The sequence below is a fragment of the Notothenia rossii genome, assembly GCF_949606895.1.
Source record: "Notothenia rossii genome assembly, chromosome: 9".
NCBI lineage: Eukaryota > Metazoa > Chordata > Actinopteri > Perciformes > Nototheniidae > Notothenia > Notothenia rossii.
In genome coordinates this window covers 74,036,398-74,060,798 of record NC_136907.1, presented here as the reverse complement: position 1 = coordinate 74,060,798, position 24,401 = coordinate 74,036,398, and the positions used below count along the sequence as shown (strand labels likewise).

General features: G+C 41.2%; 3 protein-coding genes across 3 annotated transcripts; 1 reads left to right on the top strand and 2 right to left on the bottom strand.

Moving 5' to 3' along the window:
- Positions 1-2,472: 2,472 nt before the first annotated feature.
- On the bottom strand, positions 2,473-5,093 carry LOC307020185 (E3 ubiquitin/ISG15 ligase TRIM25-like). Its single transcript, XM_079651390.1, has one exon. The coding sequence runs from the start codon at positions 5,017-5,019 to the stop codon at positions 3,352-3,354; it is 1,668 nt and encodes a 555-aa protein (XP_079507516.1). The 5' UTR covers positions 5,020-5,093; the 3' UTR covers positions 2,473-3,351.
- A 2,589-nt stretch (positions 5,094-7,682) lies between these two features.
- Positions 7,683-15,661, bottom strand: LOC307019955 (uncharacterized protein). The gene is made up of 3 exons (XM_079651051.1): positions 13,926-15,661; positions 11,388-11,400; positions 7,683-10,333 (listed from the first exon to the last, which is right to left on the bottom strand). Exons 1-3 carry the CDS (start codon positions 15,593-15,595, stop codon positions 8,573-8,575), a joined length of 3,444 nt encoding a protein of 1,147 aa, XP_079507177.1. The 5' UTR covers positions 15,596-15,661; the 3' UTR covers positions 7,683-8,572.
- Positions 15,662-19,406: 3,745 nt separating this feature from the next.
- LOC307020186 (tripartite motif-containing protein 16-like) lies at positions 19,407-21,903 on the top strand. The gene has a single exon (XM_079651391.1). It carries the CDS (start codon positions 19,467-19,469, stop codon positions 21,129-21,131), a length of 1,665 nt encoding a protein of 554 aa, XP_079507517.1. The 5' UTR covers positions 19,407-19,466; the 3' UTR covers positions 21,132-21,903.
- Positions 21,904-24,401: the final 2,498 nt, after the last annotated feature.

Genomic DNA, 24,401 nt, shown 5'->3' with positions numbered 1-24,401 from the left:
AAATACAGAGTGGAGCTGGCTGCGTCTGAGAGCAGGAAGAAGAGGGAGGGCTCATCAAACTCTGAGCGCTGACACTCTAAACTGTTTCCTCATTTACAAACGGAGCCTCGCTTACAACCTGCTCTACATTTGAAAACAGTCTTCAGCTGTAAAATATTTCTTGTAAATTCAGGCTTTCGTAGCAAACAGCTCCACACTCATGGTAGCAGTGGTGTAAGAAGTACTCAGATATTCTACTAAAGTAAAAGTAGAAATACTACCGCGTAAAAATACTCTGTTAAAAGTAAAAGTACAAAAGCATTGGTATCAAAATATACTTAAAGTACCAACATTAAAAGTACTACTTATGCATAATGGCTCTTTTCAGAAAATAAAATATATTGAGTTACTGGGTTACTATAATAATGATATTGATGTGTTTTATCACAGTTAGTAAATGTAGAGCTAATATAACTTTTTGTCCTGCAGCTGGATATCTTAACCTAAACATATATATTATATCTATTCTATATGTCAAAGTGTATTTAATAATTGATTTATACTTTGAATTATCTAATAATTTAAAACTCAAAAGTAACTAAAAGCTGTCCAATAAATGCAAATAAAAGGGCCATTTTGAAAGATATACTTAATTGTTTTTAAATGGTATTTATAGGTCTGAGAGCGGTGCTTTTAGAAGAAGCAGTTCAATTATATGTTGAAGTATATTTGTCACACTTCTTGTATACTTACAGTTGTTTCCCTGTTCTGGGATTCAACTGTTTTGCAATAATAGATTGAAAGGTTTTCCCTCAGTTATCCCATAACTTCTGATATTGAATAAAGCTTTTTTGTTTTATTTTTTTATTGACAGGTTTGTTCTTATTGAGTTTGTGTTTTCTTCTGGCACTGCTTGCATGTTTCCATCATTTTGTTCTGCTCTGGTTTCTTTCTTTGTTGTCTTTCGATCAATTTCCTTCCCACAAAGTTTGCATACGCTGCCGTGGATGCTTGCCCACATGGGACAACATAGTATTCTCACAACACAGCAAATAAAATGTAACCAAGGTGAAATCCGTAAAATAGGAACTCATAATCATTGCAGGGCTTTTTTTTTTTGCACCCTTGTTTTTAATTTGACGATTGTTTATCAACTCTCAGGGGGCATTTTAGCCGTGACCCTCCATTAATTCCTGTTGATTGATTCTTGCCTAATGCACACATGTATAGGCCCTAGGTCATTGAGATTACAACAGCAATAACCAATAGGGTGTTATTTAGCTTATAGGTGCAGTGAAATATGTGTGGGTGTGAGATGTGTGTTGATGGCCTATTATATTGTGTAATTTACTGTACTGCGCGTTGTAACAGGTTCACATTTATTGGCAGCTGTACAGTTTGTCATTCAGAACGGCTTGTATCCGCCTTAGTTATTAGAGTCATATGAGGTTGCCTATTGAAGCTCTGTCGCCTCACTTCACCTTTTAGTTTGTTTGGAGGTTCTCTTTGTGTTGCTTTTTGGAGGGAGTTGCGTTAGAAGCGGGATTTAAAGGGACAGACACCGATCATTTCAGGGACACTGCTGCAGCAAACGTCTCTCTCCTCTGGGAAATCACTGTCAGTGCTGACCTCTTAATTTCATCCAACATGTGCTTTCCTATGAAAATCTGCAGGAAAAAATTAAGTATAAATACTAAGAAGAAAATATAAACACGGTTTTAGTACTGACTGCTGAGTAGTACTTGGTCAAGAGGAAATACAGAAACTAAAACAGCAGATGGTAAAGATTGAATTAGTCACATCATGTTTACAGAGGACATATGGCTAATGGCCAACTGCAGTCCTTGGGCAGGTACACAATAAAACAATCTCGATCACACTCACAATTACAAAACAGACTAAAGTGTAAAATAACAATCTTAGAAAATGTTTGTGGATCGAACACAAGCACACATTGTTTTTCTTTTAATAACATCCATGGGAGTAATTCTTTTTTCAAGGTGAGTGCTTGTAAAGAATATCTTATGTTATGTTGTTTTGAATGGTGGTGCAGATACTTTTTACAGCATGCTCTGCAACGTAAGCCTACTCTTTCCTTAGCAATAATTTAAGAAGGTGGAAGACTATTCCCGTATCAACAACCTGGCGACATGAACTCTGACCCAACATGAATAAAATGACCTCAAGACCAGAACTACTCAATATCTGTTTCCTCGTGTGTGTTTGACTCAACAAAATGTCTTCACAACCAAACTTGACCAAATTAATGCAGAATATTTGTACAGTTTTTAAGCCTCTGTGATCAATCCTCTTTATTGTCTTAGTGCTCAAACACCATCTTAGTTGTAAAAAGCAACAAGTGATAGAAAACTCTGCTGATTTCTCTGAGATGTTTCAGTTGCATTACTTACTGCCTCAGTTCTATTCTCATATCAGTTTCACATTTTCTCCATCAGCTTTGTATGATGACATAAAATGAAGACCAAAACAACCTTTAATTGAAACACCTTTATTCATTATGTAAACCTCCATTTTAGATCAAGCATCCCATCAGTAAAGTCTGTTCAATGATTACAAGATCAGATTCACTTCATGCACAATCAATGTGTTCAACCAGAATCTCAGCTATTAAAACAGAATAAGAAATTATTAACTTAAAGTTTAATAAAACATCATAACACTACATTTGTACAGTGATCGGACAACAACAACAACAACAACAACAACAACAACAACAGTTAGTCTGCCAAAATAATACATGTAATAATATAAGTATTTTTTCATCACACAATCCATTTTTTTGACCAAAATCTGAGCTATTTATAATAAAATACCTTATTTACTTATTGACTATGATCTTAATGGTGATTAATATCATTTTAAATGGACATTTTCTGATAAAATACATTTTATAAACATCAAAGTACCTCATTTGTTAGTCGGTTTTGGAAACAACAATAACATTTAGTCTGTGAAAATACATGTCATTATAAATGTATATTTTATCAGAATAAAATATCTACAATGAAAGAAGCTCTGCTGCTTTCTCTCCTAAGCCTCAGGCATTAAAAGATAAATAACTAAATATAAAGCAAAGTTTACATTTCCATGCAGAGAAATATGAGTTGAGGTTAACAGAAATCCTCCTGAGCAGTGACAGCCTCCATGGCTAAACAGACACAGGAAGGAGCGCCGCCTAAAGAAACTCCAACATCTACAGAACAACTCATGAGAAGATGTTAAAGCACATCCCATAATGTTTGATTGACAGCTGATCTCTGTGCAGTGAAGACCTGAGCAATCAGCTCTCAGCGACAATGATGGACACACAATGAGTTTAAGAAGTAGAAGAGTTCCTCAAATGACTTCAGGCTATTTCAGTTTACAAAACTCAGCTGTGGTTCCATAACCATAACCAAGCCAAACTCCAGCATGTAGCGGCTGAGTGAATGTGGTCTGGACTCTGTGGAGGAGAGTCATGGTTTCAGAGACGCTGTAGAAGGACAGAATACCTGCTCTGTGATCCAGGTACACTCCTACTCTGGAGGACTGAGGACCTGAGACTGGAGTTTTGATACTGTTGTGACGAAATGAATAACTGTTTTGTTTACACTCTAAAGACCAAGATTTGTCATTGCGTCCAAATGCACATTCATTCCCTGCTCTACTGATATTCTTGTATGAGACTGCTACATCAACTTCTCTCCCTCTCAACTCCACCTCCCAGTAACAACGTCCAGTCAGACTCTCTCTACTCAGGACCTGAAAACAATTAGTGAATCTGTCTGGGTGACTAGAATAAGACTGTTCTTGTCCCATGAGTGTTGCTTTTCTGCCCCCCTCAGATAATAACAGCTCTGTGTGTGCTGTGTTTGGATCCAGAGTGATCTCCTGTGAATATGTTAAGAACCCAGCTCTGGTGGTGGGCTCTGCTGCTGGCAGTAAAACATCCACTTCAGTCGGTGAGACGTTTGTCCATTCCTCTCTCAGGACGTCCTGTAGTTTGTCTCTGACTGCTGACAGGGCCGCCGTCACGTCCTCAAAGCAGCTCAGAGGACGGATGTTGATGCTGGAGGAGTGTGTAGCTTCACTGAGGGCTGGCAGTGAGGAGGGGTAGCTGAGCAGAAACTGGTTGTGATCCTCTGTGTGAGACAGCAGCTTCAGCTCAGCGTCTCTCCTCTTCAGCTCAGAGATCTCCTGCTCCAGCTTCTCCTGGAGCTCTCTGACTCCACTCACTTCTCTCTCCTGCTGGGATCTGAGCTGCTGCTTCACATCAGAGCTTCTTTTCTCCATGAGACGGATCAGCTCAGTGAACATCTTCTCACTATCCTCCACTGCTTTATCAGCAGAGCCATTGACGGCCTCCACCTCCTGCTGAAGCAGCTTCACCTCCTTCTCTCCGTCCTGGATTCTCTGCTGGATGTTTAGTCGACTCCCCTCCAGCTCTCTCTGCCTCTCAGTCCTCTCTGCTGCAGCTGACACCGTGTCGTGGCCTTTGTGTTCGTCCACAGAGCAGAGATAACAGATACACTGCTGATCAGTGCGGCAGAACATCTTCATCACCTCGTCGTGACGAGAGCAGATGTTCTCCTGGAGCTTCTTGGAGGGCTCCACCAGCTTGTGTTTTTCAAAGGCAGGTGATTCATAATGAGGCTGGAGGTGTTTCTCGCAGTAAGATATAAGACACACGAGGCAGGACTTACAGGCTCTCAGTTTTCTCCCAGTGCAAACATCACAGGCCACATCTCCAGCTCCAGCATAGCAGAGATCAGCAGGAGCAGCTTGGAGTCCAGTCTTCTTCAGCTCCTCCACTAAAGCTGCTAACATGGTGTTTTTCAGCAGGACAGGCCTCGGTGTGAAGCTCTGCCTGCACTGAGGGCAGCTGTGGATCTCATTCTCATCCTCTCCATCCCAGAAGCCTTTAATACACTTCATGCAGTAGCTGTGTCCACAGGTAGTCGTCACCGGATCCTTCAGTAGATCCAAACAGATCGAACAAGAGAAGGTTTCCCGGTCCAGCTGAACTCCTTTCTGCGCCATTTCACCTCTCAGTGACAGCGAGTGTCTGAGTTTCACTTCCTGAGAGCTGAAACTATGAGCTGTGATCTGAACAGCATGTGTGTGTGCAGTGAATGTGGCCTATCAGCTCTTACTTTACCCACATGTTGTTTACACCCATCCTCCTCAGTGTGGATCTAAAGGGGAGGAACCAGGAAATACAGAGTGGAGCTGGCTGCGTCTGAGAGCAGGAAGAAGAGGGAGGGCTTATCAAACTCTGACTCATTCCAGGAGGAGGAGCAGCGCTGACACTCTGAACTGTTTCCTCATTTACAAACGGAGCCTCGCTTACAACCTGCTCTACATTTGAAAACAGTCTTCAGCTGTAAAATATTTCTTGTAAATTCAGGTTTTCGTAGCACACAGCTCCACACTCATGGTAGCAGTGGTGTATGAAGTACTCAGATATTCTACTAAAGTAAAAGTAGAAATACTACCGTGTAAAAATACTCTGTAACAAGTAAAAGCACAAAAGCATTGGTATCAAATATACTTGAAGTACCAAAAGTAAAAGTAGTCCTTATGCATAATGGCTCTTTTCACAATCGTATACATTGAGTTACTGGGTTACTATAATGATTATTGATGTGTTTTATCACAGTTAGTAAATGTAGAGCTAATTTAACTTTATGTCCTGCAGCTGGATATCTTAACCTATACATATATTATATCTATTCTATATGTCAAAGTGTATTTAATAATCAAGTTATATTTTCAATTATCTAATAATCTAAAACTCAAAAGTAACTAAAAGCTGTCCAATAAATGCAAATAAAAGGGCCATTTTGAAAGATAGACTTAATTGTTTTTAAATGGTATTTATAGGTCTGAGAGCGGTGCTTTTAGAAGAAGCAGTCTAATTATATGTTGAAGTATATTTGTCACACTTCTTGTATACTTACAGTTGTTTCCCTGTTCTGGGATTCAACTGTTTTGGAATAATAGATTGAAAGATGTTCCCTCAGTTATCCCATAACTTCTGATATTGAATAAAGCTTTTTTGTTTTATTTTTTTATTGACAGGTTTGTTCTTGTTGAGTTTGTGTTTTCTTCTGGCACTGCTTGCATGTTTCCATCATTTTGTTCTGCTCTGGTTTCTTTCTTTGTTGTCTTTCGATCAATTTCCTTCCCACAAAGTTTGCATACGCTGCCGTGGATGCTTGCCCACATGGGACAACATAGTATTCTCACAACACAGCAAATAAAATGTAACCAAGGTGAAATCCGTAAAATAGGAACTCATAATCATTGCAGGGCTTTTTTTTTTTGCACCCTTGTTTTTAATTTGACGATTGTTTATCAACTCTCAGGGGGCATTTTAGTCGTGACCCTCCATTAATTCCTGTTGATTGATTCTTGCCTAATGCACACATGTATAGGCCCTAGGTCATTCAGATTACGACAGCAATAACCAATAGGATGTTATTTAGCTTATAGGTGCAGTGGAAATGTGTGTAGGTGTGAGATGTGTGTTGATGGCCTATTATATTGTGTAATTTACTGTACTGCGCTTTGTAACAGGTTCACATTTATTGGCAGCTGTACAGTTTGTCATTCAGAACGGCTTGTATCCGCCTTAGTTATTAGTCATATGAGGTTGCCTATTGAAGCTCTGTCGCCTCACTTCACCTTTTAGTTTGTTTGGAGGTTCTCTTTGTGTTGCTTTTTGGAGGGAGTTGCGTTAGAAGCGGGATTTAAAGGGACAGACACAGATCATTTCAGGGACACTGCTGCAGCAAACGTCTCTCTCCTCTGGGAAATCACTGTCAGTACCGACCTCTTAATTTCATCCAACATGTGCTTTCCTATGAAAATCTGCAGGAATAAATTAAGTATAAATACTAAGAAGAAAATATAAACACGGTTTTAGTACTGACTGCTGAGTAGTACTGGGTCAAGAGGAAATACAGAAACTAAAACAGCAGATGGTAAAGATTGAATTAGTCACATCATGTTTACAGAGGACATATGGCTAATGGCCAACTGCAGTCCTTGGGCAGGTACACAATAAAACAATCTCTATCACACTCACAATTATAAAACAGACTAAAGTATGAAATACAAACCTTAGAAAATGTTTGTTGGATCGAACACAAGCACACATTGTTTTTCTTTTAGTGACATCCATGGGAGTAATTATTTTTTCAAGGCTAGTGCTTGTAAAGAATATCTTATGTTATGTTGTTTTGAATGGTGGTGCAGACACTTTTTACAGCATGCTCTGCAACGTAAGCCTACTATTTCCTTAGCAATACTTTAAGAAGGTGGAAGACTATTCCCGTATCAACAACCTACTGGCGACATGAACTCTGACCCAACATGAATAAAATGACCTCAAGACCAGAACTACTCAATATATGTTTCCTCGTGTGTGTTTGGTTCAACAAAATGTCTTCACAACCAAACTTGACCAAATTAATTCAGAATATTTGTACAGTTTTTAAGCCTCTGTGATCAATCCTCTTTATTGTCTTAGTGCTCAAACACCATCTTAGTTGTAAAAAGCAACAAGTGCTAGAAAACTCTGCTGATTTCTCTGAGATGTTTCAGTTGCATTACTTACTGCCTCAGTTCTATTCTCTGATCAGTTTTACATTTTCTCCATCAGCTTTGTATGATGACATAAAATGAAGACCAAAACAACCTTTAATTGAAACACCTTTATTCATTATGCAAACCTCCATTTTAGATCAAGCATCCCATCAGTAAAGTCTGTTCAATGATTACAAGATCAGATTCACTTCATGCACAATCAATGTGTTCAACCAGAATCTCAGCTATTAAAACAGAATAAGAAATGATTCACTTAAAGTTTAATAAAACATCATAACACTACATTTGTACAGTGATCGGACAACAACAACAACAACAACAAAAACAACAACAGTTAGTCTGCAAAAATAATACATGTAATAATAAAGGTATTTTTTCCTGACACAATCAATTTGTATGACCAAAATCTGAGCAATTTAAAATAAAAATACCTTATTTACTTATTGACTATGATGTTAATGGTGATTAATATCATTTTAAATGGACATTTTCTGATAAAATACATTTGATAAACATCAAAGTACCTCATTTGTTAGTCGGTTTTGGAAACAACAATAACATTTAGTCTGTGAAAATACACGTCATTATAAATGTATATTTTGTGAGAATAAAATATCTACAATGAAAGAAGCTCTGCTGCTTTCTCTCCTAAGCCTCAGGCATTAAAAGATAAATAACTAAATATAAATGCATCAGTAGAAATATTCAACAAATATTTAGAGCAAAGTTTACATTTCCATGCAGAGAAATATGAGTCGAGGTTAACAGAAATCCTCCTGAGCAGTGACAGCCTCCATGACTAAACAGACACAGGAAGGAGCGCCGCCTAAAGAAACTCCAACATCTACAGAACAACTCATGAGATAATGTTTGATTGACAGCTGATCTCTGTGCAGTGAAGACATGAACAACCAGCTCTCAGCAAAAAGGATGGACACACAATGAGTTTAAGAAGTAGAAGAGTTCCTCAAATGACTTCAGGCTATTTCAGTTTACAAAACTCAGCTGTGGCTCCAAAACCATAAACCCAAACTCCAGCATGTAGCGGCTGAGTGAATGTGGTCTGGACTCTGTGGAGGAGAGTCATGGTTTCAGAGACGCTGTAGAAGGACAGAATACCTGCTCTGTGATCCAGGTACACTCCTACTCTGGAGGACTGAGGACCTGAGACGGGAGTTTTGATTCTGTTGTAACGAAATGTATAACTCTTTTGTTTACACTCTAAGGACCAAGATTTGTCATTGAATCCAAATACACTTTCACCCCCTGCTCTGCTGATATTCTTGTATGTGACTGCTACTTCAACTCCCCCTCTCCACTCCACCTCCCAGTAACAACGTCCAGTCAGACTCTCTCTACTCAGGACCTGAAAACAATTAGTGAATCTGTCTGGATGACTAGAATAAGACTGTTGTTGTCCCATGTTTGTTGCTTTTCTGCTCCCCTCAGATAATAACAGCAGTGTGTTTGCTGTGTTTGGATCCAGTGTGATCTCCTGTGAATATTCTAAGAACCCAGCTCTGGTGGTGGGCTCTGCTGCTGACAGTAAAACATCCACTTCAGTCGATGAGACGTTTGTCCATTCCTCTCTCAGGACGTCCTGTAGTTTGTCTCTGACTGCTGACAGGGCCGCCGTCACGTCCTCAAAGTAGCTCAGAGAACGGATGTTGATGCTGGAGGAGTGTGTAGCTTCACTGAGGGCTGGCAGTGAGGAGGGGTAGCTGAGCAGAAACTGGTTGTGATCCTCTGTGAGAGACAGCAGCTTCAGCTCAGCGTCTCTCCTCTTCAGCTCAGAGATCTCCTGCTCCAGCTTCTCCTGGAGCTCTCTGACTCCACTCACTTCTCTCTTCTGCTGGGATCTGAGCTGCTGCTTCACATCAGAGCTTCTTTTCTCCATGAGACGGATCAGCTCAGTGAACACCTTCTCACTGTCCTCCACTGCTTTATCAGCAGAGCCATTGACGGCCTCCACCTCCTGCTGAAGCAGCTTCACCTCCTTCTCTCCCTCCTGGATTCTCTGCTGGATGTTTAGTCGACTCCCCTCCAGCTCTCTCTGCCTCTCAGTCCTCTCTGCTGCAGCTGACACCGTGTCGTGGCCTTTGTGTTCGTCCACAGAGCAGAGATAACAGATACACTGCTGATCAGTGCGGCAGAACATCTTCATCACCTCGTCGTGACGAGAGCAGATGTTCTCCTGGAGCTTCTTGGAGGGCTCCACCAGCTTGTGTTTCTTTAATGGAGCTACGTCATAATGAGGCTGGAGGTGTTTGTCACAATAAGAGGCCAGACACACGAGGCAGGACTTACAGGCTCTCAGTTTTCTCCCAGTGCAAACATCACAGGCCACATCTTCAGCTCCAGCATAGCAGAGATCAGCAGGAGCAGCTTGGAGTCCAGTCTTCTTCAGCTCCTCCACTAAAGCTGCTAACATGGTGTTTTTCAGCAGGACAGGCCTCGGTGTGAAGCTCTGCCTGCACTGAGGGCAGCTGTGGATCTTCTTCTCATCCTCTCCATCCCAGAAGCCTTCAATACACTTCATGCAGTAGCTGTGTCCACAGGTAGTCGTCACCGGATCCTTCAGTAGATCCAGACAGATCGAACAAGAGAAGGTTTCCCGGTCCAGCTCAACTCCTTTCTGCGCCATTTCTCCTCTCAGTGGCAGCGAGTGTCTGAGTTTCACTTCCTGAGAGCTGAAACTATGAGCTGTGATCTGAACAGGATGTGTGTGTGCAGTGAATGTGGCCTATCAGCTCTTGTTCTTTACCCACATGTTGGTTACACCCATCCTCCTCAGTGTGGATCTAAAGGGGAGGAACCAGGAAATACAGAGTGGAGCTGGCTGCGTCTGAGAGCAGGAAGAAGAGGGAGGGCTTATCAAACTCTGAGCGCTGACACTCTGAACTGTTTCCTCATTTACAAACGGAGCCTCGCTTACAACCTGCTCTACATTTGAAAACAGTCTTCAGCTGTAAAATATTTCTTGTAAATTCAGGTTTTCGTAGCACACAGCTCCACACTCATGGTAGCAGTGGTGAATGAAGTACTCAGATATTCTACTAAAGTAAAAGTAGAAATACTACCGTGTAAAAATACTCTGTTAAAAGTAAAAGTACAAAAGCATTGGTATCAAAATATACTTAAAGTACCAACATTAAAAGTACTACTTATGCATAATGGCTCTTTTCAGAATATAAAATACATTGAGTTACTGGGTTACTATAATAATGATATTGATGTGTTTTATCAAAGTTAGTAAATGTAGAGCTAATATAACTTTTTGTCCTGCAGCTGGATATCTTAACCTAAACATATATATTATATCTATTCTATATGTCAAAGTGTATTTAATAATTGATTTATACTTTGAATTATCTAATAATCTAAAACTCAAAAGTAACTAAAAGCTGTCCAATAAATGCAAATAAAAGGGCCACTTTGAAAGATATACTTAATTGTTTTTAAATGGTATTTATAGGTCTGAGAGCGGTGCTTTTAGAAGAAGCAGTTCAATTATATGTTGAATTATATTTGTCACACTTCTTGTATACTTACAGTTGTTTCCCTGTTCTGGGATTCAACTGTTTTGCAATAATAGATTGAAAGGTTTTCCCTCAGTTATCCCATAACTTCTGATATTGAATAAAGCTTTTTTGTTTTATTTTTTTATTGACAGGTTTGTTCTTGTTGAGTTTGTGTTTTCTTCTGGCGCTGCTTGCATGTTTCCATCATTTTGTTCTGCTCTGGGTTTTTTTGTTTGTTGTCTTTCGATCAATTTCCTTCCCACAAAGTTTGCATACGCTGCCGTGGATGCTTGCCCACATGGGACAACATAGCATTCTCACAACACAGCAAATAAAATGTAACCAAGGTGAAATCTGTAAAATAGGAACTCATAATCATTGCAGGGCTTTTTTTTTTTGCACCCTTGTTTTTAATTTGACGATTGTTTATCAACTCTCAGGGGGCATTTTAGCCGTGACCCTCCATTAATTCCTGTTGATTGATTCTTGCCTAATGCACACATGTATAGGCCCTAGGTCATTCAGATTACAACAGCAATAAGCAATAGGGTGTTATTTAGCTTATAGGTGCAGTGGAAATGTGTGTAGGTGTGAGATGTGTGTTGATGGCCTATTATATTGTGTAATTTACTGTACTGCGCGTTGTAACAGGTTCACATTTATTGGCAGCTGTACAGTTTGTCATTCAGAACGGCTTGTATCCGCCTTAGTTATTAGTCATATGAGGTTGCCTATTGAAGCTCTGTCGCCTCACTTCACCTTTTAGTTTGTTTGGAGGTTCTCTTTGTGTTGCTTTTTGGAGGGAGTTGCGTTAGAAGCGGGATTTAAAGGGACAGACACCGATGATTTCAGGGACACTGCTGCAGCAAACGTCTCTCTCCTCGGAGAAATCACTGTCAATGCTGACCTCTTAATTTCATCCAACATGTGCTTTCCTATGAAAATCTGCAGGAATAAATTAAGTATAAATACTAAGAAGAAAATATAAACACGGTTTTAGTACTGACTGCTGAGTAGTACTGGGTCAAGAGGAAATACAGAAAACTAAAACAGCAGATGGTAAAGATTGAATTACCGTAATTTTCGGACTAGAAGCCGCGCCTTTTCCCCTATTTTTCGACGCTGCGGTTTATATAACGGTGCGGCTAATCTATGGATTTGTACAGCTAACGGCCAACACCTTTAACTCTATGGGCTCTATGGCCGGTCCGCGGACCCCCACCTTTAAGCGGCGGGTTCCAGCAGGAAAAGCTGGAGGCCGGAAAAGAGTGAGACAGGTAGCGCGCAAAAGTAAAAGTGGAACCGAGAGTGGTATGCCGCTGCTGCGGCTTATATTCAGGTGCGGCTTATAGTCCGAAAATTACGGTAGTCACATCATGTTTACAGAGGACATAGGGCTAATGGCCAACTGCAGTCCTTGGGCAGGTACACAATAAAACAATCTCTATCACACTCACAATTACAAAACAGACTAAAGTGTAAAATAACAACCTTAGAAAATGTTTGTTGGATCGAACACAAGCACGCATTGTTTTTCTTTTAATAACATCCATGGGAGTAATTCTTTTTTCAAGGCTAGTGCTTGTAAAGAATATCTTATGTTATGTTGTTTTGAATGGTGGTGCAGACACTTTTTACAGCATGCTCTGCAACGTAAGCCTACTCTTTCCTTAGCAATACTTTAAGAAGGTGGAAGACTATTCCCGTATCAACAACCTACTGGCGACATGAACTCTGACCCAGCATGAATAAAATGACCTCAAGACCAGAACTACTCAATATCTGTTTCCTCGTGTGTGTTTGGCTAAACAAAATGTCTTCACAACCAAACTTGACCAAATTAATGCAGACTATTTGTAAAGTTTTTAAGCCTCTGTGATCAATCCTCTTTATTCTCTTAGTGCTCAAACACCATCTTAGTTGTACAAATCAACAAGTGACAGAAAACTCTGCTGACTTCTCTGAGATGTTTCAGTTGCATTACTTACTGCCTCAGTTCTATTCTCTGATCAGTTTCACATTTTCTCCATCAGCTTTGTATGATGACATAAAATGAAGACCAAAACAACCTTTAATTGAAACACCTTTATTCATTATGTAAACCTCCATTTTAGATCAAGCATCCCATCAGTAAAGTCTGTTCAATGAATACAAGATCAGATTCACTTCATGCACAATCAATGTGTTCAACCAGAATCTCAGCTATTAAAACAGAATAAGAAATTATTAACTTAAAGTTTAATAAAACATCATAACACTACATTTGTACAGTGATCGGACAACAACAACAACAACAACAACAACAACAACAACAACAACAGTTAGTCTGCCAAAATAATACATGTAATAATATAAGTATTTTTTCATCACACAATCAATTTTTTTGACCAAAATCTGAGCTATTTATAATAAAATACCTTATTTACTTATTGACTATGATCTTAATGGTTGGTTTCTCTCCTAAGCCTCAGGCATTAAAGAGAAATAACTAAATATAAATGCATCAGTAGAAATATTCAACAAATATTTAGAGCAAAGTTTACATTTCCATGCCGAGAAATATGAGTCGAGGTTAACAGAAATCCTCCTGAGCAGTGACAGCCTCCATGGCTAAACAGACACAGGAAGGAGCGCCGCCTAAAGAAACTCCAACATCTACAGAACAACTCATGAGAAGATGTTAAAGCACATCCCATAATGTTTGATTGACAGCTGATCTCTGTGCAGTGAAGACAGGAACACTCAGCTCTCAGCAACAATGATGGACACACAATGAGTTTAAGAAGTAGAAGAGTTCCTCAAATGACTTCAGGCTATTTCAGTTTACAAAACTCAGCTGTGGTTCCAAAACCATAAGGCCAAACTCCAGCATGTAGCGGCTGAGTGAATGTGGTCTGGACTCTGTGGAGGAGAGTCATGGTTTCAGAGATGCTAAAGAAGGACAGAATACCTGCTCTGTGATCCAGGTACACTCCTACTCTGGAGGACGGAGGACCTGAGACGGGAGTGTTGATACTGTTGTGACGAAAGGAATAACTGTTTTGTTTACACTCTAAGGACCAAGATTTGTCATTGCGTCCAAATGCACATTCACCCCCACTCCCTGCTCTACTGATATTCTTGTATGCGACTGCTACATCAACTTCTCCCCCTCCCCACTCCACCTCCCAGTAACAACGTCCAGTCAGACTCTCTCTACTCAGGACCTGCACACAATTAGTGAATCTGTCTGGGTGACTAGAATAAGACTGTTCTTGTCCCATGAGTGTTGCTTTTCTGCTCCCCTCAGATAATAACAGATCTGTGTATGCCGTGTTTGGATCCAGAGTGATCTCCTGTGAATATTCTAAGAACCCAGCTCTGGCGGTGGGCTCTGCTGCTGACAGTAAAACATCCACTTCAGTCGGTGGGACGTTTGTCCATTTATCTCTCAGGACGTCCTGTAGTTTGTCTCTGACTGCCGACAGGGCCGCCGTCACGTCCTCAAAGTATCTCAGAGGACGGATGTTGATGCTGGAGGAGTGTGTAGCTTCACTGAGGGCTGTCAGTGAGGAGGGGTAGCTGAGCAGAAACTGGTTGTGATCCTCTGTGTGAGACAGCAGCTTCAGCTCAGCGTCTCTCCTCTTCAGCTCAGAGATCTCCTGCTCCAGCTTCTCCTGGAGCTCTCTGACTCGACTCACTTCTCTCTTCTGCTGGGATCTGAGCTGCTGCTTCACATCAGAGCTTCTTTCCCCCATGAGACGGATCAGCTCAGTGAACACCTTCTCACTGTCCTCCACTGCTTTATCAGCAGAGCCATTGACGGCCTCCACCTCCTGCTGAAGCAGCTTCACCTCCTTCTCTCCGTCCTGGATTCTCTGCTGGATGTTTAGTCGACTCCCCTCCAGCTCTCTCTGCCTCTCAGTCCTCTCCGCTGCAGCTGACACCGTGTCGTGGCCTTTGTGTTCGTCCACAGAGCAGAGATAACAGATACACTGCTGATCAGTGCGGCAGAACAGCTTCATCACCTCGTCATGACGAGAGCAGATGTTCTCCTGGAGCTTCTTGGAGGGCTCCACCAGCTTGTGTTTTTTAAAGGCATGCAATTCATAATGAGGCTGGAGGTGTTTCTCACAGTAAGATATAAGACACACGAGGCAGGACTTACAGGCTCTCAGTTTCCTCCCAGTACAGACATCACAGGCCACATCTTCAGCTCCAGCATAGCAGAGATCAGCAGGAGCAGCTTGGAGTCCAGTCTTCTTCAGCTCCTCCACCAAAGCTGCTAACATGGTGTTTTTCAGCAGGACAGGCCTCGGTGTGAAGCTCTGCCTACACTGAGGGCAGCTGTGGATCTTCTTCTCATCCTCTCCATCCCAGAAGCCTGTAATACACTTCATGCAGTAGCTGTGTCCACAGGGAATAGCCACCGGATCCTTCAGTAGATCCATACAGATCGAACAAGAGAAGGTTTCCCGGTCCAGCTGAACTCCTTTCTGCGCCATTTCTCCTCTCAGTGGCAGCGAGTGTCTGAGTCTCACTTACTGAGAGCTGAAACTATGAGCTGTGATCTGAACAGCATCTGTGTGTGTGCAGTGAATGAGCCTATCAGCTCTTGTACTTTACCCACATGCTGGTTACACCCATCCTCCTCAGTGTGGATCTAAAGGGGAGGAACCAGGAAATACAGAGTGGAGCTGGCTGCGTCTGAGAGCAGGAAGAAGAGGGAGGGCTTATCAAACTCTGAGCGCTGACACTCTGAACTGTTTCCTCATTTACAAACGGAGCCTCGCTTGCAACTTGCTCTACATTTGAAAAAAGTCTTCAGCTGTAAAATATTTCCTGCTCAATAATCCCACAGTTATGACAGAGACATCAATGCTTTCATTATTTGCTCCGAGGGGAGAGCTTTCTCTTGGGGTTACTGTTTCCTCTGTGCTGGTTCTCCTCCAGTCATCTACTTTGAATGATGATGCTTTATCTGTTTCCTTTTTCTGTTCTGATCCATGTATTCCTTAATGTTCCCTCATGTCTCTTTACTCTCCTTCATATCATGTCTGCATTTCTTTCTCACTCTTTGACATCTTCTTTTTCTCTTTCTTGGTGTCCTTTTTTTTAAATATCTTCTCTGTCTTCTTCCTCTGCTGTAGACCAGTCTGGGTCAGTGGGTTCAGGTCAACCTTTAGTCAATGCCATGCGGACTGACTCTGCTCTGATTATAGGTACTGAGCCTTTTCTCCATATTTTGCTGCAACAGGAACCGGTTCTACCTTGTTTTATTGAAATCCCTATCCTTGTTCTCTGGTACTTTATTGACCAGGCTCATGCACAGGATGTTAGAGGGGCAAGCTGGCGATTTTCATTACTTTTAAATAAATATATGGAATTTACTACTTTTGTGACAGATTGAAGGGATATTAAAATGTATGTGTTCAAACCATCCCATGACCTGAGTTGTCTTAAACACTGGTTTTAACCTGTTTAGCCCTGAGCCTGTTTTTCAGGTCTCAGGCTCGAAAATGACATTCCCAGAACAAATGAAGATATCTTCCCTTTTAAAAGGGTTACATTAATAATCTTTTTTCTCAAAGTAATGATATACATGTGAGTTGGATGTAGAAAAGTCAGAATCAATATAGATGTTTTTTATTTTAAAGAAAATTCAGATTGAACATAGTAAAAAACTTTAAATTATAATGTCCGTCCAAAGATTATTTTTTACTTATAGTGAAAACCACCCTTGGATGATGGTAAAGTAGATTAAAAGCTTTAGGAATCCAAAGTACAACATAATAAGTACCCTGTATCAAGATTGATGCAAAACAAGTGACATTTGACCTTTTTAGAGAGGTTTAGCAAAATAAACTCCACCTCTGAGGTGATTTGGGTGGAAATGGGGGTTTTACCGTTTCTCTGAAACCCATTGGTCGATTTTGGTGATTGACATCTCTTTCTGGCCGATTTATTTAACACCTTCTGTAAGTATTGTTTTTAAATATGTCTGATATTGATATCAGTTGACTGCCAACTGTATCGTGTTTCTTTAAATTGAATCTGTGAAGTTTTTGATGTTTGATCAAGTTGAGTTAGAGGGCAACTTTGATCAGTAGAACAGCTAAACTTTAGGCCGTGTGCGCGACCGCGGTTACAAAAAGCTTGAATCCAAAAGTTCCCCGGCCTGAAACGCCTCCATTGGACTCCTTTGTTTAATCCGTAACATAGAGACATCACGATGTAACACTCGCACTTCTATTGGCTAGCGCTACAACACATTGTACGTGATAGGCTAAGGGGCATTGAACCATTGACCAATCCTGACAGAGCCGGCCAGCTGACCAATCAGAGCAGACTGGGCTCTGGTTTCAGACAGAGGATGAAAATAGGTGCTGCAGGCAGCACAGGCAGTATGAGAAAAATAAAGAGCTTTCTGAAAGTGCTTCTGAGCCCCTGTGCTTAAAGGGATAATATGTAGTTAATATAATAATATATAGTTAATTTAATTTGCTATCCCTGCATCTTTGGTTGCTTGCTTTGAGATTTATTGAAGATCTTTGTTTTACTGTTCCACTTGGACAAGTTGCTCTGCATGAGAGCGTTCTTCAGACACTTCTGGCACATTTCCACTACAGCGCGGAGCGCGGTTTAAGCGTAGGCGTAGTACCGGCTAGCGGATACTATTTCACAGTTTTTCTGGCCCCATAAAATCGATGTTCTTAGCGGGCCAACAACCAGGCTGAGTCGGGCTGAGTATGCTAAACTAGAGAGAGAGAATCGCTGGCAAGGGGGCTACAACTACAACAAAATGAACATATTTGACCGTGATTTAATTGTAATACACGTTTCAAAATGATGCCGAAGTAACAACATACTGATACCGGTTAGTAAAAACCATGAATTAATGCTTTGACAAGTCTGCAGACAGACGGCAGGCGAAACACCTTTTAAAATGCGTGTTTTCTGAATGGAGTTTGGCTAAGCTAACGCTGTATGTGCTCCGACCGTCCACACTCACAACAACGGCCTACAGACATAAATAAACCAGCGACTGTATTCTCCATGACACAGACAGTCTGTGGTTTGTACTTGTTTCACTTTTGTCTAGTTTCTGAACAGATATGAGGAGCTGTGAGCTGTGAGTGCTAACAGCTAACGGCTGATGTTGTTTTTCTGTGGTTCGCATTGAAGATGACGTCACGGCTCCGCCTACACTGCGTTACTATAGTTACTGCCCCTGCTACTAAACTGTAATGGAAACGCAGCATAAAGTTAGCCTGGCTTAACGAGGCCTAACAAGGCCTAACTATACCGTACTAAGCCGAGTGAGGCCCTGCAGTGGGAATGCGCCATTAGAGTTAAATGGAGAGATGGTGTCTGCCACAGAGAGAGAGTCAGCTCTGGAGGAGAGAAAGAAGATAGTGGGCCTCGGGGAAAGATGAACTCAGTCACACAGGGACTCCTGACAGACGTTTTCCCTGCCCGGCTGCTTTAATGACAGCCAGCAAACTCATTCAGCACGACAAACAAATCACTGGGACAAATCTCAGCAGGCACAAACAAACACACAAAGACACACAGACAAACAGACCCAGACAAACACTGCTCAAAGATCTATAACTCTGCTGGAGTCTTCATAGAGGAATACAACTACGTACATATGATCAGTGGAGGGTTCATCTGTACAGAGACAGGAAATCAAGCTTTATTTTGAGGGGCAAATGGTCAGGATTAAAGCATAATGGACACACACACACACACACACACACACACACACACACACACACACACACACACACACACACACACACACACACACACACACACACACACACACACACACACACTGCTAGTTCAGGTCCAATCATGAAATCATTAAGTTCATATCTGTGTATCTTAAAATGCTTGTTTGGATCAGGAAGGTTTTAAGATGTTTAACTCTTTTGTTAAACGTGCTTCACCCTATCATCAGTCAGCTGTTCTCAGCCTGTAAGAGAAACAAACAGAAGTGAAACAGGAGTTACAGAGATAAGGAGCCTTCATCTGAGGTGCAAATAAATATTTTAAAGCTGAAGACTATTTTTCAAATGTAGAGCAGGTTCTAAGCGAGGCTCCATTTGTAAATAAAGAAACAGTTCAGTGTGTCAGCGCTGCTCCTCCTCCTGGAATGAGTCAGAGTTTGATAAGCCCTCCCTCTTCTTCCTGCTCTGGTTCCTCCCCTTTAGATCCACACTGAGGAGGATGGGTGTAACCAACATGTGGGTAAAGTACAAGAGCTGATAGGCCACATTCACTGCACACACACACACTGTTCAGATCAAAGCTCATAGTTTCAGCTCTCAGGAAGTGAAACTCAGACACTCGCTGCCACTGAGAGGAGAAATGGCGCAGAAAGGAGTTCAGCTGGACCGGGAAACCTTCTCTTGTTCGATCTGTATGGATCTACTGAATGATCCGGTGGCTATTCCCTGTGGACACAGCTACTGCATGAAGTGTATTAAAGGCTTCTGGGATGGAGAGGATGAGAAGAAGATCCACAGCTGCCCTCAGTGTAGGCAGAGCTTCACACCGAGGCCTGTCCTGCTGAAAAACACCATGTTAGCAGCTTTAGTGGAGGAGCTGAAGAAGACTGGACTCCAAGCTGCTCCTGCTGATCTCTGCTATGCTGGAGCTGAAGATGTGGCCTGTGATGTCTGTACTGGGAGAAAACTGAGAGCCTGTAAGTCCTGCCTCATGTGTCTTATATCTTATTGTGAGAAACACCTCCAGCCTCATTATGACGTAGCTCCATTAAAGAAACACAAGCTGGTGGAGCCCTCCAAGAAGCTCCAGGAGAACATCTGCTCTCGTCACGACGAGGTGATGAAGATGTTCTGCCGCACTGATCAGCAGTGTATCTGTTATCTCTGCTCTGTGGACGAACACAAAGGCCACGACACAGTGTCAGCTGCAGCAGAGAGGACTGAGAGGCAGAGAGAGCTGGAGGGGAGTCGACTAAACATCCAGCAGAGAATCCAGGACGGAGAGAAGGAGGTGAAGCTGCTTCAGCAGGAGGTGGAGGCCGTCAATGGCTCTGCTGATAAAGCAGTGGAGGACAGTGAGGAGATGTTCACTGAGCTGATCCGTCTCATGGAGACAAGAAGCTCTGATGTGAAGCAGCAGCTCAGATCCAAGCAGAAGAGAGAAGTGAGTGGAGTCAGAGAGCTCCAGGAGAAGCTGGAGCAGGAGATCTCTGAGCTGAAGAGGAGAGACGCTGAGCTGAAGCTGCTGTCTCACACAAAGGATCACAACCAGTTTCTGCTCAGCTACCCCTCCTCACTGTCAGCCCTCAGTGAAGCTACACACCCCTCCAGCATCAACATCCGTCCTCTGAGCTACTTTGAGGACGTGACGGCGGCCCTGTCAGCAGTCAGAGACAAACTACAGGACGTCCTGAGAGAGGAATGGACAAACGTCTCACCGACTGAAGTGGATGTTTTACTGTCAGCAGCAGAGCCCACCACCAGAGCTGGGTTCTTAAAATATTCACAGGAAATCAGACTGGATCGAAACACAGCACAAACACATCTGTTATTATCTGAGGGGAGCAGAAAAGCAACAAACATGAAACAAGAACAGTCTTATTCTCGTCACCCAGACAGATTCACTAATTGTTTTCAGGTCCTGAGTAGAGAGAGTCTGACTGGACGTTGTTACTGGGAGGTGGAGTGGGGAGGGGGAAGAGTTGATGTAGCAGTCGCATACAAGAATATCAGCAGAGCAGGGGGTGGATGTGGATTTGGACTCAATGACAAATCTTGGTCCTTAGATTGTAATAAAAACAGTTATACATTTCGTTACAACAGTATCAAAACTCCCGTCTCAGGTCCTCTGTCCTCCAGAGTAGGAGTGTACCTGGATCACAGAGCAGGTATTCTGTCCTTCTTTAGCATCTCTGAAACCATGACTCTCCTCCACAGAGTCCAGACCACATTCACTCAGCCGCTACATGCTGGAGTTTGGCTTTATGATTATGGAAACACAGCTGAGTTTTGTAAACTGAAATAGCCTGAAGTCATTTGAGGAACTCTTCTACTTCTTAAACTCATTGTGTGTCCATCATTGTTGCTGAGAGCTGGTTGTTCATGTCTTCACTGCACAGAGATCAGCTGTCAATCAAACATTATGGGATGTGCTTTAACTTCTTCTCACGAGTTGTTCTGTAGATGTTTGAGTTTCTTTAGGCGGCGCTCCTTCCTGTGTCTGTTTAGCCATGGAGGCTGTCACTGCTCAGGAGGATTGCTGTTAACCTCAACTCGTATTTCTCTGCATGGAAATGTAAACTTTTCTCTAAATATTTGTTGAATATAGATGTTTTATTCTCACTATCCTAAAAACAGACAAATGTATAATTACATGTTTTATTTTCACGGATTAAATATTATTGTTGCTGCCCATATTAAGCAACAAATGAGGTACCCAGATCTTTTAAAATGTATTTAATCATAACGTGTTTATTTTTAAATGATATTACTTACTGTCAGGATCATAATCAATAAGTAAATCCTTTTTTATTCTCCTGTCAATATTCAAAATTCTTTGTGTGGGATTTTTTAATTTATATTATTACACTTTCTTATTGCAGACTTACTGTGGTTGTTGTTGTACACATTAACTACTATGATGTTTTTTTATAAAACTGTAAATATCATGATAACAATCAACAATTAAATAATTTCTTAATCTGTTTTAAAAAGCTGAGATTCTGATTGTGTGGATGAAGTGAATCTCATCATGAAATCATTGAACAAGAGTCATTTAACAGATTTCACTAATGGGATGTGTGATCAAATTAAATGTTTAGATATTTATAAAGATTTGGAATTTTTCAAAGGATGTTGTTGTATTATTTCCACGGTGCCATACAACCAACCCGGTATCACGGCAAGACGTGAACATGTGACGATTTACCATGCTGGGAGACGTGAAGATGTCACGATTTCGTTCCTTCAAACGTGACAGTTACACGGTTGTGTTAACCCATGTTAACCAGTGGAGAAATACTCCAAAAAAAACACCAAATCCCAGCGTGCATTGCGGCTAAACCATCCAATCATAGACCTGAGGATTTTGCCTACGTCTGTTTCCGGTTTCGTTTATCACCGAAGTATTTTGTTGTACACACATTCCTTCACATTTAAATTTAAATTGACATTAAAGTATTTTGTGAGGCCTTCTAACATGTTTTTAAATATAACTATGGTTGTAGTTAAAGAGTTTGTAAATTAACATGAACCAAAGCTGTTGCCTGGCAACGCAATCACACAACGTCACGTCCGTTAATTCCACAACCACACGCATGGATTAACGTCGATTTAATACATTAACGTAGCCTTTGTTTCTGCTAAAAGAGGTGTCGACCAGCTGGGGCAACAAGAAAATCGGCATAATCGAGTGTGACTATTAAAAAATAAATCCTTATTATATTAATATTGACAATAACAATCGAACATCGGGGTAGCATTTGCTTGGCATTTCCGGGTATTTCTCCACTGGTTAACATTGGTTAACAATACCGTGTCATTGTCAAGTTTCAAGGGACGAAATCGTGACATCTTCACGTCCCCCAGCATGGTTAATCGTCACATGTTCACGTCTTGCCGTGATACCGGGTTGCATACAACGCTGATTGAAAACTCACAGTTGCTTTGTACACATAATAACACATATATGCTGAGTGATGTGGTATAATTTTAAATAAATTAGTACTTCTTCCAACACTGCCAGAGAGGTCGTGCTTTGATTGACAGGTGTGCTGTGCTCCTCAGCATCCAAACTCATTTTGACGAATAGCTCGACGCACGCAGCTTCACAAACCGCAGTGGCGTGAAATGAGCTTTAATTACTGCCAGTTATCACATCTCTGACGGGGTTTGGGCTTTGTGCTTGTTTCGAGGAGGCGTGTGGTTTGTAGAGGAGCTGAATATGTTGCTGAAGGTGAACATCTTTGTAGGAATACATTTATCATTCATCCCTTTAAAATGATCCAAGGCAACATGTTCCGTTTCATTTCAGGAGAGTCACAAGTATTGAGAATCCCAAATTTGTGAAGGTCTAGTCGTTTCCCTGTCCAAATAAAGTGTAATATAACATTTTAAAACAAAAGGCACACAGTTAATATGGAGCCTGCATTCTCAAACATAAATCATGCACGATTTTATATATTTTTTAATAATTTAGATTAAATTATAAATGTTTAATGACAAACATAACAAGAAAGAATGCAATACAGTACAAAGACAATGCTCACAAAAAAGGATAAGGTGTGGGGAGGTATTACAGTGTTAAATTATTTAATGCATTTGTTCCAATTTAACCATGAGCACATGCATGCAATACACTTTAATTATTATTTAGTTTCCTCCTTACTCCTTATGTGTTCTCTAGATTAGACTCACAATACTCACCCCAGGCGTCAACATTGATGTCCAGAGTGAACACTGGAGGAGCCATAGATATTTGCCATAGATATTTGTTTGATCATAATTGGTTGGTTGGCTTGGGTCACATGCAGGGCTGTAGTACTTTTTGTTGAACGCCAGATTTATGATTGCACTGATTATTATTATTACATTGTCTATGTCTGATCACTGCGTTTTTTTCATAAAACTACATTACTATTCAACAGAATTTTGATCTCAGCAAGTACTCTTTTTTAGCGTGTCATATATCAAACAGACCCGGCCTCAGCCTCTCAGCGACTTTGTTTGTTTCCTGCTGTCGCTATAAACACTATGGGTGCAATATATTATTTTATTACAGAGGGGAGTGGCAGAGATTGTTAGAGTTCAGGAATTACTTTATTGTAACTCAGTACCTGTTATTAGAAAAATAAAGAGCTTTTTGAACATTAAAGCATGGAGACATGTCCCAGTAGGGACAGGGACACTAAATAGAAATATGAACCTGAAAATAAGCATATCAGTGCCCCTTTAAGGTTAGACAGTCCTCCATTTCACTGGAAACAGTTGGCCTTTCTTACTTTCCAGTTCACAAAAATAATGTTTTAGTTTAGTTTGTGCAAAAATAGAATTGATGCCATTAGGCGGGAAGCAGCTGGACTTAAGGCTAATACTTGTTCAAGATCCATGCAGGCCTTTCTCAAAGCTACAGACTGTACTGCAGGGACTCATTAAAAATGTCTTTAGGGAGGAAGAATGTTTTCTACGCCTCTGGCTGGTTTAACCAGTGGTTGAAGTTAGGAGCTGGACTCACACGTCAATAAATCCATGAACTGAGGGAGTTTCCTCACCCTGAAGTGTCAATCAAATAGTTAGA